General features: G+C 38.9%; 1 protein-coding gene across 1 annotated transcript; it reads left to right on the forward strand.

The window, feature by feature from the left end:
- The first annotated feature begins 1,563 nt into the window (after window positions 1–1,563).
- LOC122006368 (endochitinase A-like) lies at window positions 1,564–21,845 on the forward strand. Its single transcript, XM_042561843.1, has 8 exons — window positions 1,564–1,599; window positions 10,616–10,925; window positions 17,896–18,186; window positions 18,708–18,744; window positions 18,809–19,102; window positions 20,942–21,177; window positions 21,274–21,725; window positions 21,795–21,845. The coding sequence occupies exons 1-8, from the start codon at window positions 1,564–1,566 to the stop codon at window positions 21,843–21,845; spliced, it is 1,707 nt and encodes a 568-aa protein (XP_042417777.1).
- Window positions 21,846–22,235: the final 390 nt, after the last annotated feature.

Consider the following 22,235-nt stretch of genomic DNA (forward strand, 5'->3'; position numbering starts at 1 on the left):
CGACCACCTTAAGGTGGGTAAGAAGTTGGGTTTGGTGGATATAAGACTTTATAAATAAGAGATTACAATAGGGGCCGAGAGGAGGAATCGATTTTGGTCTCCTGATGAGCTTGAGCTTCCCATGTTCGCCCCGAACACCCAACTCAAGTTCATCAATAATATCTCATTCCACTAAAGAGTTATTATTGTACTACCGCACCAATCCCATATTACTATATGGGCTCTTTCTTATCATGAGTGTGTTAGTCTCCCTGTGTTTAAGATATTGAATGTCCATTAATTAAATGAGTTACTGACAATTCACTTAATTAATATCTAGCTCCAAGAGTAGTACGACTCAACCTCATTGTCATGCTAGACTAGGTCCACCTGCAGGGTTTACATGACAATCTTTATGAGCTCCTCAAGGGGACATCATCAACCTAGATTACTAGGACACAGTTTCATTCTATAATCAACAACACACCATATAAATAATATTATTTCTCAACTTATCGGGCCTATTGATTTAACGAGCTAAATCACACCCTTTGATAAATCAAAGAAATAAATATTAAGTATACGTGCTTGTTATTATATCATGATTAAGAGTACACACTTCCATAATAACAGAGGTATTATTCTTTTATATAGTCAGTATAAAAAGATACTATCTCAAATGGTCTTGCTCAATATACTCATAGTGTACTAGTGTAATTTATTAGTCAAGATAAACTAATACCTAATTACACTACAACCACTCTAATGATTTGTCTCATTCCATCTTAGTTGTGAACAACTGTTTATAATTTATAAGGAACTGATAACATGAACTTCTGTGTGTCTCCTCACACCATGTTATCTTCAATATAAATTCTATGAACAACTATACTTCGCATAAATGTAGATATTTGACCAATGTGATTCTTAAATATTTATACAAAAAGCTAGACTTTTAGTATACACTCTAACACTCATTATTCTCTCTAATCATATTTTTCTCTCACATTCAACTTTCTCTCACATCTCATTTTTTCTCTTATTTTCCTTTAAGGGTAAAAAAGAAAATTTTAATTTATTCCGATAGAAAATATTCAACTAACCAAACATTGCTTTTAAGAGTGATATTCATGCTCATACTCATTCCCATTCCATAATACTATGATTTTCATTCTGATTTCTATTCTTAGGAAAGAACCAAATGCCCCAGCATGACTTTTTAAAAAACAATTTTTTAGTTCGGATGGATAAAGCAACATTGAGTCTCATGCTTACCTTACTTTTTTTTATTTTACACATAACTTTTCTATCACAAAATACACATTCCGGTGGGATTTTAAAGGAGTAAAAATACCCCCGAGAAGACTAAACCTTAAAAGGTTATCAAAAATTTCGGCATTACTGAAAAAAACAAGAATTTTGACATAATTAAAAAAGATAGATTTGTTATATTAACGGTCCCCTTAATACAGATTTCATGAATATGGAGGGAGATAAATACAGGTACATAGGCCATAGGCACAAAGTGGGATAAATTTCAGGACGTCAGTTCTTGATAATTGATCCCTGGCCATTACGCCAGAGATGTCATGCGTCCACCATCTGCGCTACACCCTGGGGGTAATTTCGGCGTCATTAAAAAAATATAAATCTGCTACATTAACAGCCCCTTAGTGTCGACCCCACAGATATGGAGAGAGGTACATGCAGGTACATAGGCATCAGACGTATGGTGGGGTAAACCCCAGGTCGTCAGTTCCTAAAAATCGACCCCTAGCCATTATGCCAGAGATGTCATATGCCCACCGTCTATGCTTTACCCTGGGGACAATTTCGACGCCATAAAAACTTCGAAGACTAGTTGTTTTCTGAAGAAGATAGATTAAGGTTTTAGATAGCAACTCATTTGACACTTTCTCATCGAATCTTGTTAAGATTTTCTATTATATGTATTATACCGGATATAGTTTTTATTTATTTATTTTATCAATTCTAATATAAAAGATTGTGCTTAGGATTTTTTTATTGAGTTTCAATCAAAATTCATCGATGGACTTTGCAAGCTCCAGTGAAATCTATTTCAAGTTTAGTATATTTCTTCATTATTTCTCAGTCCAAATATATCCTCATCTCTTTCATCTCATATAAAATTTTAAAAATTCAAGTCTCGTAGGTCATGTATTTTGATTAAAATCCATTGCTAAACTTAGAAAGCTCTGATCGAACATATTCCAAGTCTTGCAGGCTTCTTTAATACTTTTCACTTTCATCATGCCCTAAAGTCTTAGATTCAAGTCCTTTATAGCCGGGCACAATATATTTTTAAAAATCCATCTTGAACTCTATAACTTCTTGTATGAGTATCAGAACTATATTTATAAACCATCTATGTATATCTTAGTGTATGTCATTGTTATGATTACAATATTTTATTTTAGAAATGACTATTTTTCTAATAAATGTCAATCATTTATGACCATCATTAATTCATATTTATGGAGAGACAACGAGCTACTCAACAGTCTATAAATGTAGTCCCAATTAATATCCATCTTCTTGTGAAAATACTAATGTGGTGAACAAAAATAGAAATACAAGTAATTTAAAATTTGATCTAAATGAAGAAATAAATTGATTAGAAGATAAGGTACACAATAATAGTACGATATTTGAAGAATATTTCGAGGCAACATGGAGCCAGTAGAAAGATTAAGATATTTAGATTGCAGAGGAATTAAAATGTAATACAGATTCAAAAATATTTTGAGTCGATGATATCCAATTTGACCAAGCTAATTTTAACCTAGATTAGTACATTGACTTAGAGAAGCAATTTCTAATTATTGATGATCCATATGTTATGAATTCATGATTAATACCAAGACTAATTGTAGAGGAAACCAATAAACATTTTTTTTCTTGGACAAATTTTTCCCTCTCGACAAAAGTTCAAAGATGAACTTGTAAGACATGTTATGTTTAAAAAAATTAGATATAATCTAGTTGACATTCGACTAAATAGAATTTAAGCTATTTGCTTCAATCATTTATGTACATGGAGAGTAGTTGTTAGGAGAGATACTATTGGTGCAGTTTATAGTAACGGTTTAACTCAGGTTTTGGTGAATGGCAAGTGAGTTAAAGTTAGGGATTTTGTGATCTAATTGTGTTACCAAGTGTGCAGGAATTGACGAGTTTGAAGGACCGGATACGAGGTTGAAATCCAGCTAGGTCTGCAAGACCAGATAGCTGCTGTGAAGTCCAGATAGGTCAACGGGTCGATCGAATATCTGGCAGAAAGACCGGTTGGGTCCGCGGGACTGGACAACCGGCAGAAGTCTAGTTGGGTCTGCGGACCGAACAATTGGCATAATGACCTGACGGGTCAAAAGGCAAGTCAACAGCAAGCTGGTAAGTTAAGGTAAGTCACTAGAGGAGAGTGACTAAATGAGGACGCATCCCAGGTTGAGGGACAGTAAACGTCAGTCCAGTTTAGGTCAATTTTGGATCCCTAAACTGAGACCTTAACTAGTTCCTAGTTCTGGGAGGACAGGAACTAATTATTACTGTTTATTATAATTGTGCTAACTTTGTTTTGCAAAGTAGATATTTTAGTATTGAACTAACACATTTTGTAGGAAAAAAGGAGCACAAAAGTCTTCGAATGAACAGTACCCGAAGGTGCCTTCAAGCATTGGAAAGTGCCTTTAAACTGTTCATAGAAGGCACCTTCAATGGCTATGGAAGAAACCTTTCAGAGGATAAAAGTTGACTGATTTGGTGATAAACTTCAGCAAGTTTTAAGATCAGATTTGACGCCTTCAACACTTATGGAAGGCGCCTTCCATGCCCTACTTAAGGTAGTCTCGATCAAGCTCCATTCAACAACTTATATACGAGATACTACGCGTCAATTCGAGGTTCCGACTGCTCCGACTTCCTGCTGTGACTCTGCTGCTCCCGACAACTGCTCCGAGGACTTTCGATCGCGGCTGGTAGATCGACATCGACACTCGTGCGCTCTCACTTCTATCCCTACATGTCGGTAACAAAGTCAATTTTTTGTATGTAATTTCTACAAACGAAAAGTATTTGATCTCTCTGTACTCAATTTCCTCTTTCGGAGGTATCAGAAAAGATTTATTAGTGGATTACCCATAGATAGGTCCGCGGGATCTAAGTCTTGGAGTAGGAGTCGTCGAAGGCTCTGAACCAAGTAAACCGTTTGTATTTATATTGTTTTTTATTTGTCTATTCTCTTATTCTGATGCATTCGTACTTTGATTTGAAAATAAAAAATAACGAGATTTTCAAAACCATGTGATTCCCCCCCCCCCCCCCCCCCCCTACATACGACTCGATCCAATAAGTGGTATCAGAGAGGTTCTGCTTTGAATTGGTACAACCACCAATCAAGCCAGGGGGAATTGTTTTCAAATTTTAGTTTTTCGTATTCAATTTGAATTGGTAGAACTTACCCTTTCAAATAACAATTTTTTAATCACTTTTTAACTCGAAGTTGGTGCAAACCACTCAAGTTCTTCAGAATTTCTTACTTTTCTTCTAAAACTCTGCTAATCCAAGACCAAGTCTTGGTACCTTTCTTTAGTTTTCTATCTACACCTCTACATGACCCAAAATAAGGGTACATCACCGTTTGTCCCCGACTCTTCAACGGGGATGATTTCCCATATTGGAAGAAGCAAATGGTGTAGGATCGGAAAGAACGCTAGAGGGAGGGTGAATAATGATCGTCAAAAATTCGATTTTAAAACAGATACGTAGCGGAAGAATAAGAAGTAATGCTAACACAACCAAGTTTTTTACTTGGTTCGGAGCCTTTGACGACTCCTACTCTAAGACCCGCACTCATCTAGTGCTTTCGTTGGGCAATCCACTAATAGTTCAAAATAATTACAAATTGCAAATACAAGAACTATATATAAAAATTATCGACAATAAAAAGCTAATTAAAGCTGAAGTTCTGTTGTCGGTGGAGCGTAGCAGCATTATGGGAGCCTTTCGGAGCATCAAGTAGAAGAGAAAGTCGTTGCAGTTGTTGTTCTAAAGCTCCGGGTCAAAGGCCTTTAAATAGGTCCATTATGGGCGCTTGGAACCCCTCCGGGTGTCTAGACCACGTGACTCGGTTAATCAACGTGCTCCACGTAATCTTGTGGATCAATTTTCGAGTCCGGGCGCCCGGACCACCTAGTCACCCACGGCCCTGCCCAGGCGAGCCTGATTCGGGCGCTCGGAATCCTTTTCTTCAACCTTTCCACCTACAAGAAAAGGTTAGTTCAGACAATCAAAAATTACATTTTACCTGGTAAAACATAGTTTGCACAACATAATAGATTATGAGTAGTAATTAGATCCTATCTCCTCAAGACCAAGATCTAATCAAGGTCTCAACTTAGGTTTCTCAAATGGACCTAAGCTGGACCGACGCTTATAGTTCTCTCAATGGGGAGTGCGTCCTCACTGGATCTCTCCTCCAGTTGCTTACCTTCATGTATCACTTGTAGTCACTCGACTTGCATCTGACCCACCAGATCTTCTCGCTAGTTGTCAGGTCCGCATACCCAACCGAACTTCGGCCGGTTGTCAGGTCCCGCAGACCCAACTAGACTTTTCACTAGATATCAATCCCGTGGACCTATCTGGACTTCACACTAGCTATCGGTCATGCGAACCTAGCTGGATTTCTCACCAGCTATCGGACCCCGCGGACCTAGCTGGATTTCAGCCTGGTGTCAGGTCTTTCAGACCAATCAATTCCTGCACACTTGGTAGAAGCGTTAGACAAACAACCCATCTAAGTTTAACCTATTTGTCATACATCAAAACCAGACTATTAGTGCAACCTGAACCAACAATCTCCTCCTTTTTGATGTAATGACAACCTGTGTTAAAGTTAGAAAAAATGCAATAAAGCAATAAAACAGAAAAATGTTTAAAGTATTTTAAAGTGAGTTCAATTTTCTAACTTAATCCACTATCCTCCCCCTTTGGCATACATAAAAAAAATAAAGACATAATGCATAAAAAATAAGTAAGAAAATATTACAAGCTGAAATCTTCAAGCAAGTTTCAAAGAATTATGATGATGTAAGGAATTTTGAATTCTAATTACTTTAAATAATTTTTTAACAAGATAGAAGTTCAGGTTAATTGGAGTGAGGAATAAATATTTTGAGAAATTTTGTAAGTAAGATTTTCGAATAACTTTTCAAAATATGGTAAAGATGTTTTTCAAAATGATTTTCAAAAATTCAAAGTTTTCTAAGTAAAACGTTCAAAAGAAAGTTTAGAAAGAAGTGTCTAAGTAAGATTTTCAAAGGAAGTTTAAAGCAAAACTTCTAAGGAGTTATGTATATAAGAGCATTGTTGAAGTAAAGATTTGTAAAAACTTCTTTAAAAAAGAAATTTCAAAGTGGAATAACTTTTCAAAATATTCTAAAAGTATTTTTTTAAACATTTGACTGAAGTTTTTCAAAGTAAGTTTATCAAGAATTTTTAAATAAACAAATTACATTTTTCTTTAAAAATCCAAAGTACTTTGAAAAATATAACTATGTAAGGCTAATTTTGAAACTACTTCCATTAAAATAAGAAAAAATTTCAAAGCAAGAGAAATGTTTTAAAAACATAGAGAGATCATTTTTAGAAATCATTTTTAACTTATATAAGTAAATTCTCCCCCTTAATCTGATAACATAGTGAGATCAATCATTATGTAATAAGCAATAGCAAGTCAAATCACTAAAGTGAAACTAGCTAAAGAGAGATGGAATACTAGTAACTGAAATGAAAGTAAAGTCACATCAAGTCAATATGTACAAACAAAAAGAAACAATCAAGGACTGTACTACTACGAAGACGAGGAAGATGGACTGAACCCCCAGGAGTGCAAGAAGTCCATCAACTCAGTATGACGAGTCTGGTTCTCCTCTCGAGAACTAGACATGTCCCGTCAAAGATCGACGGCCTCCTGTTGAAGACTCATCATGGCAACCTCAAGTCCAGTAGCTCGGTCGTCTAGAGTACGAGGGACTGGAGGTGTCGGTGCCCCCAAAGAGATCAACAATGTATGCATCTAGGTCTACCTCCTCGCTTGGAGCTGGATCAGGCTGATCCTAGGCCTCAAGGTCAGGCTAGGGTGAGGCAGCTGGACCGGGCTGGTGCTGGGCTGCTCTCCTCCAAGATAGGACACTCTCATCATCTATATGTACACCTCCTAAGGAGAAGTTCCTAGGACCTACCATGTCAAACTCATTTAGGGCTCTAACATCACCTATGGTGACATCAATGTCCAATGAGACAATGTATGTAGTCAAAATATGACAATATGACATGTGGACCCGCCTACTAGTGGTAATACCAGCCGAATAGAGGATGGTGTGAAATATATGCAAACTAATGTCTATATCTAATTTATGACATAATGCATAAAGGAGAAAGGAATGAAAAGGGTGCATCATCGCTACGTCACGAGTGGTCAAGGGCAAAATGTATGTAACTAGGACTCGATAGAGGACATAGTCCTGAATTCTAAAGGTAACTGATCTAAATAGGGTCACAGTCGGTACACGCTGACCCCTAAAAAAATATGAATAGATCGTATCAAGTGTAATATGTGAGTAGGGATCACCAAATGGTGGATCCTGAGGAGGGTAGCACTGGAAGGGACATGTGGATGGACGCAATCCCAAAAAGTCATGAATAATAGTGGGAGATAAGGTCAAATCTGTACCGGTGACCCTAGTAGTGTAGGTAAAATTATCGACTCTAACTAGGTTGTTATACAGCTCATCACATAGACCTATGTTGACTGAATTGGAGCAATAAACTAATCACTGCAAGCTGTAATAATCAATAATTTCTATGGTAGGAATGCATAATCGCATGAAAAATTGTCTATCTAAAAGTCTAGAAGGTATAAGAACATATATGGTAGAGGAAAATCTAACCCTAAGTTCATTAGTGGGGAACCCAGGGTCTATACTAGCGGTTGAGGGGTTAGTACCAGAACGAGATTGATAACCATCATTTTGTCATGACATTTTAATTCATATAGGCATACTTTTTAATCTTCTCATGTGTTAATTTCATGTTTACTTCATGTTTCATGAGTTAGAATTATTTTTGGACTTAGTTGTAAAGTATCTCATAATTATGATGTTTGATGCTAATATTTGAATATGATCTTTGTAAGCATCAAAGGGCAAGGACTCAAGTTGGATCGATTCAAATTGGGCTCAATTCTGAGATTAATTGGAGAGATAAATCTTTAAAGAAATCTAGGTCGTCCATTCGAGATCCGAGGAGATCTATGTCATCCATCAAACATATGTTCCATCCAAGTCAAAGAGAGGGTAAATTGGGGCCATGGATCAAGATCTGAAGCCTTTGAACTAGATCTGAACCGATCCAACCGTTGATCAAGATGCGAAAGAATCACAACCATCCATTTAGATCTGGGATCAAGTTTAAAAGGATGAGAAGCTACAGTGCTCGTGTCAACTTCCATAGTGCGATCACAATAAATAGAGAGGCGCGATCCTCTCCGGCGATCTCCTTCCTTCCGATCCACCGTTGGCGATCTAGAGGTCAAGGGTGTCCCTTCCTCCGGTCATCATCCACCTGTCACTAGCCGGCGACACCATTTCCCCCATCTGATTTCCATTTCTGCTGTGATTCTGAGAGGAAGAAGAAGAAGCTGGGAAGTGGAGCAATCTCGATGTTTGATCTTGATTCCCTCTCTTTCCAGTCGGCGATCGTTTTCCTTGAAGATCTGAATGCCTCCAATTGGTTAGAAGTGTTTGCTTCTACTTCCATTTATTTTTTATTGCTATTTTCGATTCCTGCATTTCTAAATTCAATACTGGTGCTGCCACTGGATCAAAATCGATCATTTGAATTGATCGGTACCTCACTGATTGTGAGTGCTTGGGATTTTTAGCTCACTTTGGTTTATCATTTCTCCCTTACATCTCTGCTTTCATTTCTGCATTTCTATTACTATATTTTTTAGTTTACTGTAGATCTGTTTTGCTACTTAATTTAGTAGATTTGAGTTAGCTGAGATTGGATGAAGCTTTGATTTGTTTCTGTACGTTCAACTGAGTGCTTGTTAGCTCCTTGAGTGGAGATCTGAATCTGACTATGAGTTCATGTTTAGCACACAAATTGTTTCCATTTGAATCTGAATCTGTTTTGATACTGTCTGGTTGCTTAGATTTGAATTGCTAGGTTAAATGAAATTGTAGATATGTTTTTATCTACTCATTTGCATGAATATGAGTAGATCTTCTACCATCTGGCAAATGGTTAGTTGATCCATTGAGTATCCGATCTTTTGTTCTTGTCTTGTTCTTGTTTTGCTCTTGTTTAGTTTCTAATCTATTTGGATCTATTAATGGTGTAATCCATAGCATAGGGTGACAATATGTTGTGGGTTCATGATTAATAGATAGATAGGATTTCTTTCATTGCATTAGACTTAGTTTCATAATTGTCTTGCTATTTCATTTCTTAGTTTAATTATGTTGATGGTGAAACTCATAGCGTAGAGTGACAATGTGTTGTGGATTAATTATTGGCACTTAGTTAGATTTCATTCCAGTTTTAGATTAGTTTCCTACTTGTTTTTCTTTTCATTCCTTAGTTTAAGTACTTAACAAATCCAAAACCCCAATTTCTTATCAAAAACCCAAAAGTAATAACAAATCAATCCTAAGATACCATCATTGTTACATTCATTGGGAGACGACTCGAGTCATCTCTATGCTACATTAGTATAGAATGAATTCGGTTACTTAATTCTTTTGATATTCATTTCATGACAAAATTAAAGTTTATCAAAATTAGCGCCGTTGTCGGGGAATGTAGTAGTGTTTGATAATCTTAGGATTATTTTTCTCTTATTACATAAAAATTTGAAAAAAAAAATTATTGTCAAATGCTTTAATGTTCATACATCCATGTGTTTGATCTTATATGTTCTTGTGTCTTCTGATCTTATTTGCTAAGTGTTTCAGTGTAAGAACAGAAAATTTCTTTGACTATGGATCCATATTATCAGCATTTTGGAGGTGGAATGGAGAGTCAGTACTATCAGCCTAATCAACCTCAATACTATCATCCTGAGCCTCAGTATTAGCATCCTCAGACTCAATATTATCAACCTAAACCTCAATATTATCCACCCATAGAGCAGCCAAATAGGTATGGTTTATTTCCAAATTCATATAATTCTAATTGGGTGGGTCAATCACATTTTAGGTATGAGAATACACAAGGACAATTTCCTGAGCCATATCCAACATATCAGAGCCCACAAGGATAACATGATGAGTATATGTCTACTTGTCAACATCCAGTCCAGCAGGGTGATCTAGCTCCCCGGGATACATTTCAAGATGAAGTTCATGCCCCTAGTTCAACACAGGACCTTCGGGAGATTATCTAGTTAATGATAGAGCATTAAAAGCAACAATTTGTAGAGATACAAAATTTACAAATACAAGTAGACCAATTTGCATCATCCGTTAGCCAGTAACAAGCACCATGCTTCAGTGAGAAGAGGGATTGTAGTATTTTTGACAGACCTGATCTTATTTCCATTACTCCACAGGACTCCTCTAGTATTTCTTGTTGTGATGTTGTTGTTGTAAGGATTTCTGACTCTGTTGATAGTGTTGTTGTAGATGTTGTTGCTGATGCAGGTACTGATGTTGATGATGAGGAGAGTGTAGGAGATTACATAGAGGTAGCAATATCCCAAGAATCACTTCTTCCAGTTACACAATCACCTAAGCTAGATGTTAATGATATAAGTGTAGGGGATTGTACATTGGAAGCAATATCCCAAGAATCATCTGAACCAAAGTCTGAGCTATTGTTTGATGATGAGGAGGTCACAACCACCTTTCTAGAACCTCCAGGTACCTTTCAACATAATAAGGTTAGTATTCTGATGTGCGTAGATTATATACACTTTTATGCATACTTTGACACACATCTACTTGTACTTTATTCATATAATGTATGCTTATCACACCCTATTTCATTATAATATTATACTTCCATTATTTTCTGTTCGGAGATTTGTTCTTTGCTTATTTTGATTGATAGGACGTGATTTCGAGCAAAAACGGAGTTTAAATGAAGTCTAGAGCTTCTAGAGTGTCACGAGCATGCGAAAATTAAGTTTTTCCAAGTTCTGGCTGTGTGGAGACCACATGTCTGTGTGGAGGCCGTGTGGGGGGCGTGTTGAGGTCGTGTGAATGTCACACGGCCGTGTGAAGACCGTGTGGAATTTTTAGCACTGCAGACCAAAAGTAAAATGGATATAACTTTGTGCTCAGTTAGAGTTTTGGCCTGTTCTTTATATTGATTTGTAGATAACTTTAAGATCTACAACTTTGATGAAGACCTCAACTAGACCATCTTGATGGTGTAAAAGACGTTGCAATGAGACATAATCATGCAGAGCCATGCCAAGGGCCATGCAAGGGGTGTGTGAGCTCCACACGGCCGTGTGAGCCACATGGCCCATGGCCATGTGAGCCACACGACCGTGAAATAATTTCAGAGAGCAAGATATTTCAAGCCGTGTGAATCCACACGACCGTGTGGCTTGGGCAGAGAAGAAAAAGAACATGGACGTGTGAGCCATACGGTCGTGTCACACCTCTAGAGAAGAAAGTGCACATGGCCGTGTGAAGGCCACACAGCCATGTCACGAGTCGTGTGGTGCCCGTGCCTAGCCTATAAAAGGGGGTTTCTTCCCCTTTTCTCTTATCTTAGGTGATCTTTGGCTTAGGGCTCTTCCCCATTGCTTGGGAAAGGGTTCTCCCCCTTGGGGGAACCCTAGATCTTCCATCCTTCATTGATCCGTCCACCTCCAGAGCAAGGATTACATCTAAGAAGATCGATGCTACATGGATAAGCTTTCTCTTCTCTTCTCCTTATATTTTGAGTTGTAAATTGCTTTACGTCTTTTTTCTTGGTTGTATTCTCTTGCAATGGAGTAGATCTCCAGATCTAGGATGTAGGAAGTATTTGCGATGTGATGGAGATGTAAAACTATGTAGATTTGTCATGTTTCTATTCAATGACTTGTTAATACCTTGTTTATATTTGATGATGTGTGTGTGTGTGTGAATGCTTATATATATCTTTTGCATATTTTTCAAATAGTTGTGTAGAATTATTAATCCCGTAGGGGAGATACCCTAGATCGTATGACCGAGTGGCGTCGTGACAGGGTTGCCTCGCTAACGGACTTCATAGGAATCACTTCCATTTAATAGCATAGGATATGGAGTAGAAGATCATGTCGGCTTATCCACTGCAGGGGAGAGTCGGTAGTGCATATAACTTCCTACAAAAACATGAACATAGAGGATGGGAACTAAGCAATCTATGTAACATTGCCTAGCATTACAAGGAAACCAAAATCCTAGAATCTATCATCCTCCATCCTCTTAGCTCAATCCCCTCTTAAGATCCATTTTCTCTCTTCCCTCTTTTCTCTTTCTCTTATTTTCTTTCCCCACCAATCTTACATTTGTCTAGATAATTTGCCTTGTGAAGTTAACTAGTGCTTAATCAACAGTCCCTGTGGATACGATATCTTTTATATTACTGACGACGTAACCGTACACTTGCGGTGACGTAACATATTCCTTTTGATTTTCCAATAAATTTCATAGAGGTACCTTTAATTGACTTTATTGGATGTGATGTATTTATTGAACAATGTAATGTAGAAACTAATATTCTCCCATGCTTACAAGAAGTGTTGTCTTTTATTAATTTTGTAGCAGACTATAAGCTTCTGGAGTAAATGCTTAAACTGAACCGCCTTCAATCTCCAGGATGAACTTTCAAAAAGAATAGGATGAAGGGAGCAATCTTTACATCAAATCATAACATTCCTCTCCCTAAGTGGATGTTTCTTCTTAACTGACTCCAACCACTGGGAAGAATTATTCCAATACCGGCGTGGATGTTACTTCTAAATTGTTTGCAACCGCCCGAAATAAAGGAGAGTTTGTTCCTTGCTTTTCTTTTTGCTTTACATACTTTACGTTTGCATTTTGCTTAATACTTTGTACTTTGTTTGGTCTACATAGTATTCCATTTAGAATAAAATTCTCCATGAAATTGTTCTAGTGTTTGTCACTGTCGACCTTTCTATCTCTTGCTCGTGTTTGTCACTGTCGACCCGTTAACTTTAAATCAACCTTTCTATCTCTTGCTCGTGTTTGTCACTATCGAATCTAGTGTTTATTTGTCTTCCCATTAGAGCAAGCTTGGCAATATTTATCTCAAGTGTCTCCTTCAACTGACCATTGCGTATTGTACGTTGCTTTACTTTTATTACATTAATGGTCTATCTATGGTTTTTCAATAGTGTTCCATCATATTGTTTTGTACGTCGCTTTAGGGTTTTTTTTGACATCATCATCATTATTATGGTCATGTTCTATTAACATTATATTCACTACTTATTTCTTATTTTATAGTTTGGAATGTCTTCAGATACATCAAGTCATGATGTTGCTTAAACCAATTGATCTCATGAGAGGTCGCATGAAGAGAATGAATTGGGAAAGCAACATTTTTCAATTCAAGAAATTTATTACATTTGTGCCACCAACTAATGAACAAGTAAAGCTGATCTAAAGCCCCCCTTTTGCTTGGGTCCTGGACATCCCTAAAAACCCAAATATTAAAGGTCTTGTGCAAAATATGTTTGATAACTGAGATCTTGAGCTTTCTAACTCTATCAATGGGGATGGGGGATTTGGATTTCTAAAAAGTTACAATGAAATGGCAGAGGTGAATGTGCAGAAGACAGTTATGGTGAGAAAACATGGTCATGAGTCCCCTACAAGAAGTTATAAGCCCACGTTAATTAGCATGAACTCTAGTGCTAGTGTAGGAAGATCAACACCACTGTGGCGTTGATTTTTCAAAATCACCACTAAAATATTTGTTCTTCTTAGTAAGGTTGGTGTTGATTTAGTGATATCAACACCACTGTGATGTTGGTTTTGAAAGAACAGCGCCATAATTGTTAGAAACTTTCAAAAGCTTTTTAACACTACTAAAATAACTTCAAACAATAACTAAGGGCACACTTAGACTCTGGGTACTGAAGAAATCCATAGGAGTTGGAACAGGTTCAATTTGAGCTTGCAAAGTCCATCAATGGATTTTTATCGAAATCCATTAATGGATCTACAAGATTTAGATTTCTAAAAAATTATAATGAAATGGAAGATCTAAGAGTAGAGAATGTATCTATGGTGTGCAATCTAAGTTATAAGTTTCTAAATTAAAATTATCAATCTGTGACAATTGACAAAAAGTTTGAAACTTAATAAAAACTATTGTAAATGCTCGGAGATGATAATGAAGGACATATTTGGACTTAGATGAACTTACCTAGCCAACGGAGAGGATTCCCCCTTTTATACCACTTCTTATAACCTCCGCAGTCATGAAGTGGACCCCGGTTTGTTAGAGTTCGTTATGACATTAGCTGCGTACTTGGGGAAAATGATTTTTAAGGAATCTTTTTTGTACCCCAGATGTACCTTCTTTGTCGTTTAGCGCCTGCAAGACAATCTGAAAGCATATTCCCCGCCAAAATATATATTCTCTATCATGAATTATTCTATTCGATATATTCATGCATGATTCTTCTTCCTGCGACTTTTGTCTTGTCAAAAAATAATATTTTATTCAACATGTTTCTAAGGTATTTATTGAAGGAACTGTGTGGGTTCTTTGCTCGAAAGAACCCTCTTGATCGATATTGGCTTATCTTTGCTCTGAAGGTATGTCCCGACCGATATTGGCTTACCTTCATACGGCAGGCATGTATCGACCGATATTTGTCTATCTTTGCTCTGAAGGTATGTCCCGACCGATATTGGCTTACCTTCATACGGCAGGCATGTATCGACCGATATTGGTCTATCTTTGCTCCGAAGGTATGTCCCGACCGATATTGGCTTACCTTCATACGGCAGGCATGTATCGACCGATATTGGTCTATCTTTGCTCTGAAGGTATGTCCCGACCGATATTGGCTTACCTTTATACGGCAGGCATGTATCGACCGATATTGGTCTATCTTTGCTCCGAAGGTATGTCCCGACCGATATTGGCTTACCTTCATACGACAGGCATGTATCGACCGATATTGATCTATCTTTGCTCTGAAGGTATGTCCCGACCAATATTGGCTTACCTTCATATGGCAGGCATGTATCGACCGATATTGGTCTATCTTTGCTCTGAAGGTATGTCCCGACCAATATTGGCTTACCTTCGTACGGCCGGCATGTATCGACTGATATTGGCCCACCTTCATTCGGCAGACATGTATCGACCGATATTGGCCTATCTTTGTTCTGAAAGTATATCTCGGTCGTTATTGGCCTACCTCCTTTGATTCTTTCTTCCTTTTCTTTCCTTATCTGGAAACCCATAAAACCTAACCCATATCACTAGCCTTCCCCTTAAGTCTAGTCGAAGGAGGTGTAGACGACTGACTAGACATAAGTGTGGTCTTGTCTTTTCCTACCCGTGACTCTGCTCCAGATTTTGAAATGACCTCACAGATTTTGTGTACCACTGTCTTAATAAATTAAGTATAGCAAACCTGTGAGCCTTTTTCTCCTTTAAATAGGGCTGCAACCTTCTCTTCACCCACAACCCCTCTCAGTTCTTTTTCTTCCTTGCCACTTTTTGTTGCTAAGGCCATGGCCGTGGATCCTCCTTTTTGGAGGCAACTTTTGTTGGACTAGGTGAGATCTATATATGAGTTTATTGGGATTTTTGCTCCGGCTACTCTGGGGGTTCAAGGGATCGTCTTAAGAGATGAAGCTTCACAGTCCAGATCTTTTATCCAAAGATGCAGGTGCTCTGAAGGACCCGAGAATCTTCAGAGAAATTTTTACTACTTATAGGGGGGCAGCCAAATGACCCATGGGTGTTGTGTGAAGGGCACAGCACATATTACCCTTGGGCTAAACTTGATTGCTCCACTCACTGAGCTCACACGGCTTGAGAGGGGAAGTGGTTTTTACATTTACTTTTCCATCATGAAATGAATCAATGTTCCCCTATCTCGTTGCCCTTGAGCTTTTTTGTTTTTTGTTGCTTTCTTCGTCCAGGGCAAAATATTGCCTCTTATGTGCCTTGGCAAGCTCGGACGAAGTGGGCTATTTCCATCTCCGCTCCATGGTAAGTTTGAATCCAGTGGTGATTGACATTTTCTGAGTGCTATAAGAGTTTATGCTTGTAACATTTGTTTTCTATTTGAGGTTTGCTGTTCCTGAGGAAATGTGACGCTACGTATTTGATCGGATTCTAAGTGTAAAGACAAATTTTTGTATCTAATCAAAGGCTTTTACTGAATCCCTATATTATTTACAATGTGGTGTTGTGTTCATCATTTCTTCATGTATCCTATGTATCATTTATTCTATCTGAGGTTATCTTATAGTTTGATATTATAACCAATGTTATATCAACTGGTGTTATCTAATTGACTGACGTCAATATCATACTTATCTAATATAACCATAATTGCCCTCGTTAATATAAAAAATATTTTCAATAAATACTAAGTCATATTCTACAAGGACAGAGTAAAATTTGTCACTCCTCTAAACTTTTACTCTTAAAATATTTTTGTCTTTAGCTCGGGTATGGTCAAAAAGTTCTGTCTTTTCCAGTTTATTATGCCCAGTCGTTCACGTCTTCTTTCGAAACTTTCTAATTAGTGATTGACTTTCCATCGGGTGAGAGAATGTTCGAGGCACTACCAACCCCCTTGCGATCTGGTCTGTCACATCCGATGTAAATGACCTGACACTTACCTTTTCCGGCCGCCACGTCGTGCGAACCACTCGCTTTTTTCCCCTGATCCTTAGCATCCGTTGGACTAGAAAGCATTTTATTTTATCTATAGTGGTATATTTCTCAAACCCTAAACCCTTCGTCTTCTTCTCAACCTCATTTCTCCTCTAGCACCATTCTCTTGTTGTCGTCTGCAACCGAAAAAACTTCGTATCTGCTACTTCTTGACGTTCCTCTTTATTGCCCCCAGTAAGTAATCTATTGTTTCCCTAGCTTATACCTTTGTCCATGGCTGAGGAAGTAATTGCTCCTTGGTATGTCCATATGTCTTCTATCTTTGATAAGAATGCTAGATTATCCATCCGTCGTCAATATGAAATTCCTAAGGAATATAGAATCATAATCCCAACACCGAATGATCGACCTCATCATCCTTCTGATAACTGCGTGACTTTTTTCAGGGATCAGTTGATAGGGGGTTTAAGGTTCCCTATCCCCTCTTTCTTGATTGAAATAAGTCAATATTTCGACATTCCCCTGCAACAATTTGCACCTAATACTTTTCGTTATCTATGTGGCACTTACATGCTTTTCCGTTTACGAGACATTCCTCCTACTCCTCAGAATTTCTTCATGTTTTCCTACCCCAAACTCTCTGAGCCTGGTGTTTTCTTGTTCCAGTCGCGAACTAAAATGGTTCTTTTTGGTGATATGCCATCGTCTCTCAAGGCCTGGAAATCCCGTTTTTTCTTCCTAAAGTTTCTCGGACCCATCCCTTGGTCTCATGCTTGGAAATCCTTCTTACCTCCTCTGCCCGATGTTAGAGAGCTTCATCTGCTTCCCTCTTTTCCCGTTTATTGTGAGAAGCTACTAGGTCATCGGCTCTCTATTTCAAAATGGTTGAAAGTTGAACTTCTGTATCTATTTGGCTTAAGCCCCGTCAAACCTGATACCCCCATTTCCTTAGGTAACATCTTGCCCCTTCTTCACTGCTTTTAATTACCTAAACCGTTTCTCCTTTTCATACAGTGGAGAACTTCTATGATGCTTTGATCAATGACGAACTACGCGTGGAGGAGGACCTACTTCGTGCTAAGGAGGCTGAATTCCTAGCTGCTCTGGCCCCTCCCCCTGTAAGCGAAGGGCCAACTATTTTAGCCGAAGTGCCTAGCTCGTCGGAGCTTCATGAGGCTCCAGGAGGTTCTTCTAGGGATCTTGCTGCGCAGATCCTCCCTGATCCTGCTTCCACTATTCCGTCTCCCGCAGCTGTTGATGTCTCCTCATCTGCCTTTACTCCTCTTATTGAGCTTACATCCCCTGGTAGCTCTGATAAACCCATAACTGAAATTTCTACGGGCAAGCGTCAGGGACGCAAGCTAACCAAGGCTCCTCCTCCAAAAAGGAGGCTCATTCTTTCTGCCGATGAGCTAGCTTCAGGAGATTTTGTGTCAACTGGTCTTCTTTCCGATGAGCCCACATTAGCAGAACTTTATCCTTCCCTGAATTTTCCTACCTCTCCTTTTCCTAAAACTAGTACTTCTGGTGACGCTTCTTTTACTTTTCCTTTGTCTATTCTGACTTCAGGATCTTTACCCTCTTCGCCTTCTTCTTACTTGATTTTTGCTCCACCATCTATCCCTACTTCTTCCTTCTCAGCTGGCTCTTCTACCATTCTTGTCCTCCCCATATTACTGGGGGGTTCTTTTGCTAATTCTTGGGATGAGGTTCGCCTCCTTTTTGAGGGGCTTTCCATCCCTAAAGCGATTGACCACTTTTCTCATAAAGAGAATAAGGTATGGTTATATACTCCTGCTTTCTGTTTCTGAAATACTATCTCACAGTTTTGGATATGCTCCCAGCGGTGGCTAGAGAACATGGGTTTCTCCCGACTATTACACATCTTATACACTGAGAATGAAAAATTGAAATCGGAGAACAAAAGGCTGCAACAGCAAGTTACCGAACTGTCTTCTGCCGAATTTTCTGCTGCCGCCAAGAAGCAACTTGAAACTCAAATTGAGAGTCTTGAGGCCCAATTCAAATTGGTTACGGACCTTAATCAAGAGTTGACTTCAAAACTTGGCGAGTTAAAAGATAATTATGAAGCAGAGTTGAGTGAGAAGTTGAAGGCCTTGCAATTAAAAGAAAACGAGGTGGCATCTCTAAATAGTTCCCTTGATTTGACCAAAGCCGAGGTTGCTGCTAGGGAAAAAGAATTGAAAACCTCTCAGATGGCGTTAGTGGTCTATAAGGAGCATGAAGATGTTCGTTACAAAGAACGAGCTACTACCATGATTGAGTCTAATGAATTCAACCGACCGATTGTGAGATCCATCTTGTCTGCTTTTACTGCAGGGGCCAAAGGAGCAATTCGACAATTGGAAGAGGAGGGCTACTTAGCGCGCGTTCCTCCTCTCAATTTCCTGAACCGTCGCAGACTCATTGAAGAAAGGCCTCCTGATTTGTACCCAAAACTAACTCTAACTTAATTTCCGGTTATTGTAAAGAAGGGGGATCGAGACTTTGCCATGATCCTCCGACAAACTTATGTGGTTCTGAATGGTATCTCTGGATTGCTAATCTTACTTCATCTTTAGATAACTTGTCGGTTTCATGTAAATGCACCAAATGTCACTTGGCTTATCCATGCTCAATCTTTCCCTACGACTAATTCTCCAATAACCCGGCCGATATATAAGTACCGCCCGTATTTCGATGGGACTTCCGATGTCGGTCGATTTATCTTAATCGACCGATTTACCTCCTTGTCAGGTCTTATGAGTATTAACATTACACATCCTATGCGATGGCTTATACTGAGTCTTTAGTCAACGGATCTGGGTCACTTTTGTCCTGGTCGATTTATCAGGATGGTTCGATTTAACCCAGTTTCATCTATTGATCAATATCCGATGCTCGACTTATATTATATTACACCCATGCTTTGAGCCTATGTTTATAATACTAATTTTGGCTTTGTCTTTATGAAGTCTCTTCAAAAATTACTTCTAAGGAAACTTTACACCTTTTCTGAGGAAGTTTATTTGACTTCATCTCTTTCCCTTGATTTTATTCTCTGATATTATTACCTATTTATGACGATTGACATTCTGAGCACCTTTTATTCTCCTTTTCCCTTTCGTCTCTTCTGTTTAGAGGTTTTAGCACAGGACTAGAAGAGGGACAAGGGTTTACGGAGTCTTCTTCTGCTTCCTTCTGTTCATCTTTTCACTTCTCAATTCCTTTTCTTTTAACCCCTTCTCTTTATGGCGGTTTCTTCTCCGGCGTGGTTCCTCTCGTGTTCTTCCAACCTCATAGATACAGAAGAAGTGGACTTACAGGCAACTTATGGTTTTCCCTCTTACATTATCCGTCCTGCTCCTCATGAGGGTCCTCACCTTCCTCCCTTAGGATGCATCTCCATCTTCAGGGACCAAGTCTTGCAAGGTTTCAGATTTCCCTTTCACCCTTTCTTTTGTGAGGTTAGCCGTTATTTTGCTATCCCGCTCAACCAGTTCATCCCTCAATCCTTTTCCATTCTAATAGGCTTCGTCGGAGTATCCAAACTGTTAGATTTCCCGCTGTCTCCTCGTCTTTTCCATCACTTCTTCATCCCTCGTCGGGTAGATGTTGGTGTTTTTAAGTTTCAGTCTCGTCCCAAGGTCATTCTATTTAATCGCATTCCCCCTCAAGGTGAATGGTATAAAAAAAATTTTTATATGCGTCTTCCCTCTCCTCCTCCATTTCCTATTCAATGGATACATGACCTACCCCCGCTTCCTGACACTCATGGTCTCCTCAATGATCCCTCTGTCGCGTCTGCTCTACCTAAACTACGAGGGGCAAAGTTCAGTTTGCCGCATCTGATCGAAGAGGGTTTGATGTTTCCTTTCGGGATAGGCCACATTGACACTCCCTTGGACAGTTCTTTTGGTAGGTATAATTATTTTGTCTTGCCTATACTAATTAGCGTATCCTTTTTGATAATGGTGTTTGATATCTATATTGCAGCTGATGCTCTTCTTCCAGCCTTCATGTATAAAAATTCTGCTATGACTAAGTCTTTTATCAATAGCCTTGGGGAAGAATGGTTACATACCCGCCGATCCGATCCTAATCCTTCTACTCTGGGATTGCTTTCAGAGGAAGAACGATGGGCAGAGGCTGCCTCACTTGCCGAAGAGGAAGAAGAAGAGGCTTTTGTTACCTTAGTTCAGAAGCCAAATCTTACTAAGACTTCTCCTTTTAGCGACTTCTTTGGTACTTTTGTACAAACTCCTCTTGTCCCAGCACCCATCTCTCTTGAGAGAGGTAAGGCCCCGACAGCTCCCACTCATCTTATCTCTAATCCTGCTCTTAGGATGATGAGACCTGGCCTGCTTATCCCTTCTTCTTCTATTGTTTCAGCTTCCCTGATTTCTGCTCCTGAGAAGAATGATATTCCTCCTGCGTTTTCTGCTCCTTTGGCATTGGCCTTGCCCCCCTTGGCCTCTAGGTCTCGAGCTAAACGGACGCCTTGTCGGAGATCTTCTTCAAATATTAGTCCTTCAGCTGTTGAATCCCCCTCCCCTGTCTTACCATCGATTCCATCCACTTCTTTTTCTGCTCCTCTTGTTTCTGCTTTTCCTCCTATTGCGTCTTCTTCTTCTTCTCTACCTCCTGTGTCCCCCATTCCCCGACCTTTGTTCAAACAAGCTCTGGGTCTTCCTTCTCAATTGGGACGACCCTCTGAACCGTCTAGCTATGGCTTGTTACAACTACAGGGCTTATTAGCTGAATCTTGGTCACTAGGTCAAGAGCAGCTAAGGGGTCTTAGTCTTCCTCATCGAGCTGATCGTCATAGTCGCCAGGCAATAGCGGTAAGCATTTCTAGTTATATGCTATCAATTTTGTCTACTGATTCCTAATTACCTTGCCTTTTTGTTTAGTTACTTGCCTCAAGTTTACAAATTGACCAGCTGCTCGTAACTAAAGATTAGGAGAACCAGAAATTAAAAACTCAACTGGAAACATTGAGGGCCGCGTCTCCTTCTTTTAATAGTGACTTGACTCAATTACAAGAGAAGGTGGTCTTACAGGATCAACAGTTGGGGATCCTAAAACAAGAGTTGGAAGAGTGCCAGCAATTATTAAAAGATAAAGAGCTGGCTAGGAAAACTTTAGAGTTACAGGTGGATCGACTGCATTCCGGTCTTCGACTAGAGATTGCTTTAAAAGAGAAAGCTCTTTTAGATGCTTCTCAGAAAAGTCTTATTTTAGAGAAAGTAGAGAAGCTTCATAATGCCTGTCTTTCTGACCAAACTCAAGACCTGGCTTCTCATGATTTCGCTATTCTACAGGAACAAGAGCAGAGGAAAGCTCAAGATCAC

This window comes from Zingiber officinale, chromosome 1A, assembly GCF_018446385.1.
Source record: "Zingiber officinale cultivar Zhangliang chromosome 1A, Zo_v1.1, whole genome shotgun sequence".
In the NCBI taxonomy this organism is placed as follows: Eukaryota; Viridiplantae; Streptophyta; class Magnoliopsida; order Zingiberales; family Zingiberaceae; genus Zingiber; species Zingiber officinale.